The sequence below is a fragment of the Nelumbo nucifera genome, chromosome 4 (genome assembly GCF_055504915.1).
Source record: "Nelumbo nucifera cultivar China Antique chromosome 4, China Antique-T2T, whole genome shotgun sequence".
Lineage (NCBI taxonomy): Eukaryota > Viridiplantae > Streptophyta > Magnoliopsida > Proteales > Nelumbonaceae > Nelumbo > Nelumbo nucifera.
In genome coordinates, this window is record NC_142652.1 from 19,864,831 (window position 1) to 19,875,335 (window position 10,505).

At 38.9% G+C, this 10,505-nt stretch overlaps 1 protein-coding gene across 3 annotated transcripts; it reads right to left on the minus strand.

The window, feature by feature from the left end:
• Positions 1-825: 825 nt before the first annotated feature.
• On the minus strand, positions 826-4,888 carry LOC104597982 (UDP-glucose 6-dehydrogenase 3-like). 3 transcript variants are annotated; one of them, XM_010259813.2, is made up of 2 exons: positions 4,780-4,888; positions 826-2,624 (listed from the first exon to the last, which is right to left on the minus strand). In XM_010259813.2, the coding sequence occupies exon 2, from the start codon at positions 2,602-2,604 to the stop codon at positions 1,162-1,164; it is 1,443 nt and encodes a 480-aa protein (XP_010258115.1). In that variant the 5' UTR covers positions 2,605-2,624; positions 4,780-4,888; the 3' UTR covers positions 826-1,161. The 3 variants fall into 3 exon arrangements, with proteins under 3 accessions (XP_010258115.1, XP_088759733.1, XP_010258114.1); XM_088903607.1 differs by having other exon boundaries at positions 4,710-4,819; XM_010259812.3 differs by lacking the exon at positions 4,780-4,888 and adding an exon at positions 3,604-4,632.
• Between the last annotated feature and the right edge of the window lie 5,617 nt (positions 4,889-10,505).

A 10,505-nucleotide genomic window follows, 5' to 3' on the forward strand; every position in this document is an offset into this window, starting at 1 on the left:
CCTTGTTGCAGTCCAAAAGTTTGGTCCCAGTGATGTTGAAATCTGAAACCGCCATCACTTATTTTGTCTTTGAGCCTAACTCTGGTGAATTGAGTCGAGCCCAACAAAACTGAGTCAAAGTCTGGCAGCTAATGGGAAGATGCCGGTTATCTTTACTTCGGCCTAACCTAACACAAACGGCAAGGCAAATTGGCTGGGCTAATGTCATGGTCAAGGAGCAGGACTCCAGTCCCAGGCTGGCTAAGCGACGTGAATTGATGGTGAATTTAATCCTTTGGTGTTTTCTTACCGACTCAGCTAGATGAACAGACTAATCAACCACTGGTGGAAATTTCGTCATACAATGAGCAGTGGGAATTTGTCGGTGCAAACTGCAAAGCCAAGGGACTATATTTCTTAATATATTCTCGTCCAAGTGTAAGTGGAACAAAACCAGAGAAACCATAGAAGAACAACACATTGCCCCATTGCTCCATATGGTAAGACTCACATTTTTGGGAGCAGCAGTTTTTCTTAATGCTTTCATGGTTTTATGCATGGCACATTGGAAGCTTGAACATGGGGGAATCATTGGTCAGTGATGGAAACAGCTGGAATGTTTGCGCTTTGGGCCAAACCTGCTAAAATATTGAAAAATTGAATGTATCCCTTCTCTAAAGTCTTCACTGTCAACTGTCAAGAAGAGAATCCACAGCAACATGAGCTGCCAACTCTTTCTTAGAAATTAAAAAGGGAAAAAAGTTGTAAGCTTAAAAAGAAACAATTCTGCTTAAGATGGGTTAAAGAGAACAAATAAACAACAATAGATGACAGATAGACAAATGATTTCTATTTTCTAAAGCCTCAATGAATTTATCTGTAACAGTTTATTATGACAAGTACACATTGACTCTAGTCATCCAGTAATGGCCAAGTAAAGCACTATCACATCATGGAATACATTGTAAGGCAAAACAGAAAGATTCTTTAGCTTCCTCGGGATGGAAGAATTAGTAACTTCTAGTTGACTAGTGTTCACAAGTAAGAAACAACATAAACCATGACTAATAGCAATAAGCAGAAAACTAAAAAAAAAAGAAAAATTTTAAAGAATCAAACTGTCTTCCTCAGTTTCAGTTTTAACAAAGAGCCGGCATGCGAAGCCCCATTTACGCTTCTCTTCTATGCCATAGCAGGCATGTCCTTGAGCCATGGATCCAAAGGCTTACCAATCGAATACACAATGAAACCGATCTCCCTCAACTTTTTGACATTCACAATGTTCCTTCCATCAAACACAAATGCAGGTTTTCTCATGTTATCATATATCCTCTGGTAATCAAGAGTCTTGAACTCATCCCACTCTGTCAGAATGCATATACCATGGGCATCCTTGGTTGCCACATATGCATCCCAAACCACACTCACTTGCTTCACAGCAGTGGGGCTCATAGGCTGAAGGTGAAGTGGGTGGTCCCAGTCAAACTTGTTCATTGAAAGGTCCCTCTGGATCTGATCCTCACTGACCTGAGGGTCATAGATGCTCACACGGGCTCCATCCCCCAACAGCCCTTTACACACATCGATGGCAGGGGTCTCCCTTGTGTCACCTGTATCCTTCTTGAATGCAAATCCAAGAGCAGCAATCTTCTTTCCTGAGACTGTATTGAACATGGAAGAGACAACCCGGTTCACAAAACGGTTCTTCTGGTAGTCATTCACCTTGATGACCTGTTTCCAGTAGTTTGCTACCTCAGGGAGGCCGTTGCATTCACAGATGTAAATCAGGTTGAGGATGTCTTTCTGGAAGCAGGACCCGCCAAAGCCAACACTGGCATTAAGGAACTTGGGCCCAATCCTAGAGTCCTTACCAACAGCATGGGATACCTGGGAAACATCAGCACCAGTTGCCTCGCAGAGTGCAGACATGGCATTGACAGATGAGATCCTCTGGGCCAGGAAGGCATTGGCGGCAAGTTTTGAAAGCTCAGCGGACCACAGGTTAGTAGCTATTATGCGGTCTTCAGGTACCCATTGGGCATACACATCCTTCAATGCCTGGATTGCTTTTCGGCCTCCAGGAGTCTCCCGGCCTCCAATGAGCACACGGTCAGGCTTGAGAAGGTCTTGGATTGCAGTCCCCTCAGCAAGGAACTCTGGGTTTGAAAGAATTTGGAAGTGGATCCCCTTGCTGTTGTGAGTCAGAATCTTTTCAATTGCCTCAGCTGTTTTTACTGGGACTGTTGATTTCTCAACTACAATTTTGTTGGACTTTGAGACATCGGCTATCATGCGTGCTGCACTCTCCCAGTAGGTCAGATCAGCAGCTTTGCCTGCTCCAAGGCCCCTTGTCTTGGTTGGGGTGTTGACTGAAACAAAAATGATATCTGCCTCGCTTACATGTTTTTCTACATCAGTGCTGAAGAAAAGATTCTTTCCTCTGCACTGCTTCACCACATCTTCGAGGCCTGGCTCGTAGATGGGGAGCTGGTCACTGTTCCAGGCATTGATACGAGGTACAGAGATGTCCACAACAGCCACTTCAATTGAGGGGCACTTGAGTGCTATTACAGCCATGGTAGGTCCACCGACATACCCAGCTCCGATACAACAGATCTTCACCATTTTCAGTTGTAACTAATAATCTGCAAAGATAGAAATGCACACATATCATGACAGGAAAGAAACATCTGAAAGGTCATGACTTCAAGATCTATATATATGCCGGTGAGGGAGAAAAGCACAGAACCCCTGAAGTGTGTGGCAAGATGCAGAGATAACATGTCAATTTTCTCCTATAGAAGTAATGTATAGTAAAAGAAGAATGTCGCTGACTCATTAAATAAAAACACAAATTGCTCAAAAAAAAGTGTAATTTTTTTTTCAGAACAGTGTCTGTAATTTAAAACATCATCCGTCAATATTTTTCGTAAACAGCAGAAATCAGAACTATATTTCAAACCAGAAAATAGAAATGAAAACCTGTCTCGAGCAGGAGAGTGGACCGGAATGGCAAGAGGATGAGCCTTGGTGTATGATTTAGTTCATAGAAATAAATAGAAACTTGACAAAATGAGAATTGAGAAACAATAACAATTCTGAAGTACAGGTAACGGATGGAACCGACAGACAAATACAAATAGCAAGAGTAACTTAAATAAAGGACCTGAACCAGTATATCCAGAATATGAAGAAACTGTTAAATTTGACAAAACATTTAGTTTCCTTGCATGAATTTCCAGCCAATCCTTCAAAAAATTGACTTGATTCCTAGTTCGTATTCAGTAAATGAATGCCAACGGATAAATATGAGAACTGAGAAGCTTGAGTCAGTCCTAGCTATAGGATCCAACAAAGTGTAGATCTGTGCATTGTGAGGATATTCATTCCAACATACAAGAGATCTTCATTTTCAAATCATAAAAGACCCAATAGAAAGTGGGAAAACAGCAAGGAAATCTCTCAGAGGTCAATTCAGAACAAACGAAGCCAGAAATACAAATCAGGAAGAAGAGAACAGAACCCACTAAACCACCGAAAAATTCAAACAGATTATGAGATCAACATTTAGCTAGAATTCATTTATATGTTTTCCTTCAAGTTTGATGTTCAGATCAACATTACCTTCTTGCTCCCTCTGCTTCCTTCCAAAAGATCTAAAAAGAGATAAAAAATGAGAGGAATAGATAGATGGAAACAGTAGATCTCTAACGAGGAAGAGAGACTACGACTTCTCTTACAGGGAGACAAGAAGAGCGGGAGCTTCTTAAATACCCAAAACCCATCAAAGATTTTCACAAACCCAGCAAAAAAAAAGTCAGATTTAACAGTTGAACCAGTATGTTCAACACGCTTTCAAGCACACCTCATAGGCTTACTAGCAAACAAGAGGGAAAATAAAAAAAGGTAATACTTTTTAACAGAAATCCATATTTTACATAAATTTTGCTTTTCAATAAAACCAATATGATAATTAATCGAAAAAAAAGCATTTTGCCGAAAAAAGGAAAAAGAGAGGAAATTAAAATCCATTTTCTGAGTCCGACAAAACCCAGATCGCAAAAACAAATGGCTGACTTAACGCGTTTGAAACTCAAGTCAAGCATGCACCACAAACAATAAATACAACAAAAAAATATTTTAAAGCTCCTAACATTCCAGTTTCTAAAGAAAATTAAAGTCAATCCCAATATAATTAGCAAAATTTTTCGCCTAAAATGAAAAAAAGAAAAAGAAGTAAATACACAAAACTAACAGATGAAGCATCAATTTTAGAGTAAGAAACAAGAATGCATTTCTTAATACATTCAAAAGAAAGAGAAAACAAAATTCAACCAGATAAGCGAAAATCCGGAATCCGGAACTATACTGTTAAAAGTACACATTTGCAGAGAATGCCAAAAAATATATAATTTTCCGATGAAGGAAATCGAAAGAATCGCATCCAAGGAGCGGACTTCATGTGCATTAGGGTTTTAACCACGCAAAAGATTTTTACCATTTCCGGTAAAAATCAATGCTAATTAAACGAATTAAAGCAAAACTTGAGAAAGCAGAAAGAGCGTGATTGATGATGGCCAGTAGAGAGGCGTCGAGTGGGATTAAAGCAAATAAAAGTAGAAATGGTTAGAACACTAACTTTGAAGAAACAAAGCATGAAGATCAACGTGATTATGCCACCCAAATTTAATCAACCAGTGAAGACTGAAGAGTAAGCAAATGAAACATACGTGAAGATTACTACAGAAGTTCTTGCTTTTCCTTAAAATAATTAGTAGAAAAACGATACACAGAGATCACCTATTCACCGAGGACCCACTAATCCAGGCTATCCAGCTCTCTCCCGCGAATGTTGTTGATTCCTAGGGTTTATCTTAACTTCTCTCTTTCCAAGGACAACACTCTGCGCTGCGAGGTTAAAAAAAGCAATTAATTAATCCGTTTTCTGTGAAAGCTTTGCTCCGATGGTGATTAACGTGTAACGTAATTATCATTAATGTCCTTGACATTTTGTTAATGACTGCAGGGTACCTTGAAATTCGAATGGATGTTCTGAGTTCTGATCTGACCATCTGCAGGCTGGACTCTGCAGTGTGGGGGACGGGGGTGGTTTTGGACTTTGGGGCATGGGCCCACCTCAATTTTTAATAAATGGGCCACTAGTAGCTCAGTAAAAGACAAAAGAGCTCTCTTAAATTTTGATCGGGTCACATGAAGTGGGCCCTTTGAATTGGGCCAACGGGTTTAAGGCGGTCAGGTCAAAAGGATTTTCGGGTCCAAAATTGTGCCGATAAGAAAGGTGGGACTGGGACCCATTAAGGCCCAAATACGTGTGCCACATAACTGTAGTTATTGTACCATTGTTGTCTTTCGAAGAAGATAATAGTTTTTGACCATCCGAAAACAATGCGTGCCCAAATCAGTGAATCGGCTTCCTCGGTGATTTGGAAAGTGGAAACTAGGAAAAAAAAATGGTAAAATAATATCTGGGCAAGGGTATTTTGGTCATAAACCAAGTTGAATACCTTGAACTTGAAAGATGATATGTGATGGCAGTTTGGTAATTGGTCAGAGAACTTTGAATTAAATACTGAATTCAGACATTATTGGTATATATCATATATGGATACCTATGTGCAAGTGTTGCTACAGATGAATGTCAACGCGTATACTTAACCTATATGGCGTAGGTTAGGACTTTACCGAATATATTTTAGTGATGTCAGAATATAGGTATTCATTCATTGAATATAATTGCCACAAATCGAAAGCAATTAATGGTTCATATATTTACTTTTGGTACTCAGAAAAGATAGGGTTAGGTGTATTATTAGAAGTAAGCATGTGCAGATGCACATGTAGTTAGTTTAATGAGGAAGAAGGAATGTCTATGGGCTGGGCGGATTAATTGGGTCACTCAACCCTCTCCTCATCCCTTTCCCTTATGGGGATGGATTTGTTATGCCCTTGATTGAGTTAGGTTTAGGTTTTCTGTTTTCCTTTCTTTTTTATGGGTACAATGGATTAAGGGGGTGGGTGATTGACAAGGGTGCAGGTCCATTAACCATATTAGAGAGAGCCTATAGTTACATGAGTTAGATCCAATGTCTCCATATTCGGAAGGATGTTGAGTGATCACCTCAGCTATCATTCATGGTTAGGGTTCATGTTGTAAAATTGTTAGCTCCTATGGCTGGGTTTGTTTGCAATGTAAACACTGGACTGGTGTAAGATTATACTCCGGTCTGATTTTACAGTCATTTGGATAGAGTGTAATTAAATATCGCAAATTGATGTAAAGCTCACATATGTCAAGTTTTACATCGATAATTGAAAGAAAAAAAAAACTCTCCGGTCTAGTTAACGTCTCTATCTCCTTCCCAACACTTCTTTACACCTTTAACACCATGAGCCTACCCTCTGTCGCAGCCTGCAATCCCATTAATTTTTGCTTCCTTTTCCTATGTTGCTCTTTCTATGAGCTGAATCAAGACTCCTAAATGAGCAGACAAAAAATCAACAGATGTTCACCTGTAAATGTAAATGGCAGCAAGCAAAAACAATCAGACTAAACTTTCGACGAGTTTTCTTTTCTTTGGAGATCAGTTGCAGATTGCCATCCTGAAACATGCTGTTTGTAGCACTGAAAGCATTCTCTATGAATTCTCAAGCAAGCTCTTCAAGAATAATGAAGAACAATCTATTTGTTCAATTACTTAAGAGAAAGCTGTAAAGTAAAGCGAGAAGAATCAATAACACAGTTACTTAAAGGAAGTTGGTGATAGGGATTTTTTAGTAAGAACTGAGAGCTTGAGCTGCTTCAATGCTTGGTGCCCTACTACCCTTCATGATCTCAATATTGGGCTTTCTTAGGGATTCTAATTTCTCCACTAGGGCTTTCAGTCACCACCAAACCATCTTCGTCTTCTTCGTACTCGCCTCTTTCCTGTGACTCCGAACAATGCCTCCACCAGTTTGTCACCTTGTCGAAACATGTCTTCCTCCACCAGGTTACGTATGGAGATGGGTCTTACACCGTTGATGACTTTGTGATAGAAACCATAATGTTCAGCAACTCGAGGGCATTAACAACATCACTCTTGATGGATCTGTTCATCACTGCTGCTGGTTTGCTTGGTCTCAATAGGGGGCCAGGTAACGTTTGATTTATCGCTTCTACCAAATGTGAAGAGTGTAAATGGGCCCAACAATTTGGTTCCTATTTACACTCTAGGAAACCGATTGGTGTATTCTTAGGAAATTTGGACACTATGATTATAAACCGGTTAAACCACTCTTGATTGTAGTATTCACTTAAGGAAACATGTAGAAGAACCAGTTTTACAAAAGGACTATGCAAGTATAATTGGATTTGTATCTTAATGAACTGTAAAAGACTAGACATAGCTATAGCTATGGGAAAATTAAGTTAGCATACTCATAATCCTGGAAATGAACATTGGGAAGCTCTAGTAAGATTATTAAAATATTTAAAAGAAACCATAAATTTTAGTTTAGATTACTCAAGTTTCCTCCTATTTTAGAAGGTTTTATTGATGCAAATTGGATTTCAGATTCAAATGATAGTACTTCCACCAGTGGATATGTGCTTACTCTAGGTGGAGGAGCAGTATCATGGAAATCGGTAAATCAGTCATGCAATACAAGTTCGACAATGGAAGCAGAGTTCATTGCACTAGAATTGGTGGGGTCCGAGGTAGAGTGGCTAAGGAACTTGCTCGCAGATATACCACTTTGGCCACGACTGGTTCCGTCCATATCTCTCCATTGTGATAGCCAAGCTGCAATAGCTAGAGCCAAGAACTAGACATACAATGGTAAAAGAAGGCACATTCGCTTAAGGCATAACTTGGTAAGACAATACGTCAACGAAGGTATAATCGCTCTGGATTTTGTAAGGTCTGAAAAGAACCTTGCAAATTCGTTAACCAAACCATGGACTTCTAAGGTGGTTTATGAGGCATCAGTGGGAATGGGGCTGAAGCCCATTACATAAGTCATTGGTGATGGATACCCAACCTATGTGAAAGGAGATCTCTGAAATTAGGTTGAATGGGTAAAAACGAGTCACTGGATGACTTGGGAAAGCACTATTGTTTGTGTCCCATTTCAGATGTCGAGGCAAGATAGTGCTCACTACAGTTTGAGGAGGTTGAGCACAAGGCACTTAATCAATTAGGAATAGTATGTGCAGTGCACACTAATAATTGACCTTAGTGAGTGTGAAGTGTGGTTGCTTCTAAGAGAGATCTAGGGCTGACTCTCTAAAATACTCATGATTCCAAGAAGGGAACAAGGCCGAAATGTTCCAAAAGAAAATAACCACTAAAGAACTGGTGAATTGAGTTGGTTGGCCAGTTAGTTAGTTATGACAAAGAGGAAAGGTTGAAGGAATCTGACTCCACCCGTACTCTATAACATAGCTTGTCATACCTAAGTGTTGATTGAAGTCCCAAAGATATCACCATGAATACTTTTCTCACTACGATGCTCAAATTGTTTGATCTTCTTGTAATTTTGAATCTTATGGGGGATTGTTGGAGGGAGATTCAAAATTTCAAGAATCTCTCTTCCCTCTCTTGTTTTTGTCTTTTCCTCTTCCCACCCTTGAGTGCATGGGAAGACTCCTTGTCCCACATTGCTTGGGAAAGGAGTGGAAGTAGAGTATATGTGTAGTTTGCTCTCTCTCTATGGGTAGGGACCCATAGGAGGAGAGCACTATAGATATTTCATGCGTGGGAGAAAGGGGGGGGTGCTTTTCACACACATGCGCCAAGCCGGGCCAGGATGGGGCGTGGGCACGTGTGCATGTACGTGTACGCGCGATGCACCGAATTAGTGTTTTGTTTTAACCGAATTAAACCTTTTCAATTTAAAACGTGTCTCTTCGAAGTTGGTCAACCCAATCTTTACACACATCAATCTTTGATAGTCTTCTTCCCTGTCTTCTCTGTAAACTTCTAAGCATCATCTTTTGCGGTTCGTGGAGGTCTGGTAAGCGAATGCACGCCTACAAGTGACTTGTGGGCTGTTTTATCTTGCCAACCGATTTACGATCACCCGACTACACCATAGAGGACAAATGCGGTTTTAAGGAGAATGACCCAGTGGCACGACTCAACCCTCATTTTCCTTGCAATTCCCAGTTTCAAGATTTTGCAACATCAAACTCTTACAAGTTCCAATTTAGATAGCGATTACCGATAACTTGCATTCTACTTTCTTTATATTCTTACAACAGAGTATATTTATACCGCTTCCAAACACAGCTAAGGCTCAATTTGGAAGGAGTGCAAATACAAATGTTTAGGGTGCAAAACCTTATATTTTGTATGCATTTGTACTATACAATACTCTTTCCAAATTAAGCTTAATGAATTTGAATTTATTGATACATATAGAGAATATTTATGACATATAATGAGGAAGGATATGATACATTAGAATGGTAATTCGTGTGGATATCTCCAAACCCTAACCTTGGTGGAAGCATTAGATCTTTTCTTTTCTTTTTTTTTTTTTTTTACACAACAGGAATAACCCGTCCCTCAAACCTATAAACCACCCCTTCATTTCAAGCAGGAGATCTTACCAACCAGCAGTGCTTGGCAATTTGCATTAGAGCATTAGTCCAGTGTTGTGATGACATCTGCCCCATTATCTGCTTTAAAGCATGCATCACTTTATTTGGAACTATATTACAGGACCAAGGTCAAAGTATCAGATCCTTCATTAGGCCAATTCACTCGGTGTCAATTTGGTGGTAAGAAATCCACTGTTTTGAGGAAGCACGGGTGGTTCATACTGTAAAAAGTAATGGACCCTAACTACTAATTAGCTAGGTGTAGCGTACAGCACCTGACCCCTATGGGATAAAACTGCATCACCAGCACCAAAATTAAAAAAAAAAATGTTCAAAGTAATAATATCGAAAAGAATATCTAAAAGCATATTCCAAGATAATTATCAGGACGCATGGATGCAATTAGGAAACACATGAATACATTGAAATGATTTTAGGATTTTTTTTTGATAAATAAAATGATTATTGATTAATACACATATGGACATGCAAGGAAAATTCATATAAATCAAAAATAACTATAAGGCTCGTTGGGTTTTTGGTAAATTACTTATCCGGGTATATATTTTGTAGGTAAATTAATCAATGATCATAAAAATCTATTATTAAAAGGAGCATTTTATTCCAAGTGTTGGTAACTTTTCCCTAAGTAAAAAAATTATTTATCCATTTGAGAGACTAGGTATTACTAAGTGATGCTCAAGAAAATAAATTTTCCCTAATCTCTACATTAATCTGAAGAAAGAACATATTCTTCTTATTGATTAATAGAATCCACACTCTCAAAATCCAGAAAAACAAACACCCCCTAAATAAAATATAAATATATAAAACATATTTCAAATAGTTTAGGTAAAGACTAGGAAATGCTTTATTAGATATTGGAAATGGTAAAAGAATCTAATAAATACAATTTAAATGT

Bases quoted from the DNA above. Each gene is read 5' to 3' on its own strand.
- LOC104597982 (XM_010259813.2), bottom strand. From the start codon at position 2,604: ATGGTGAAGATCTGTTGTATCGGAGCTGGGTATGTCGGTGGACCTACC.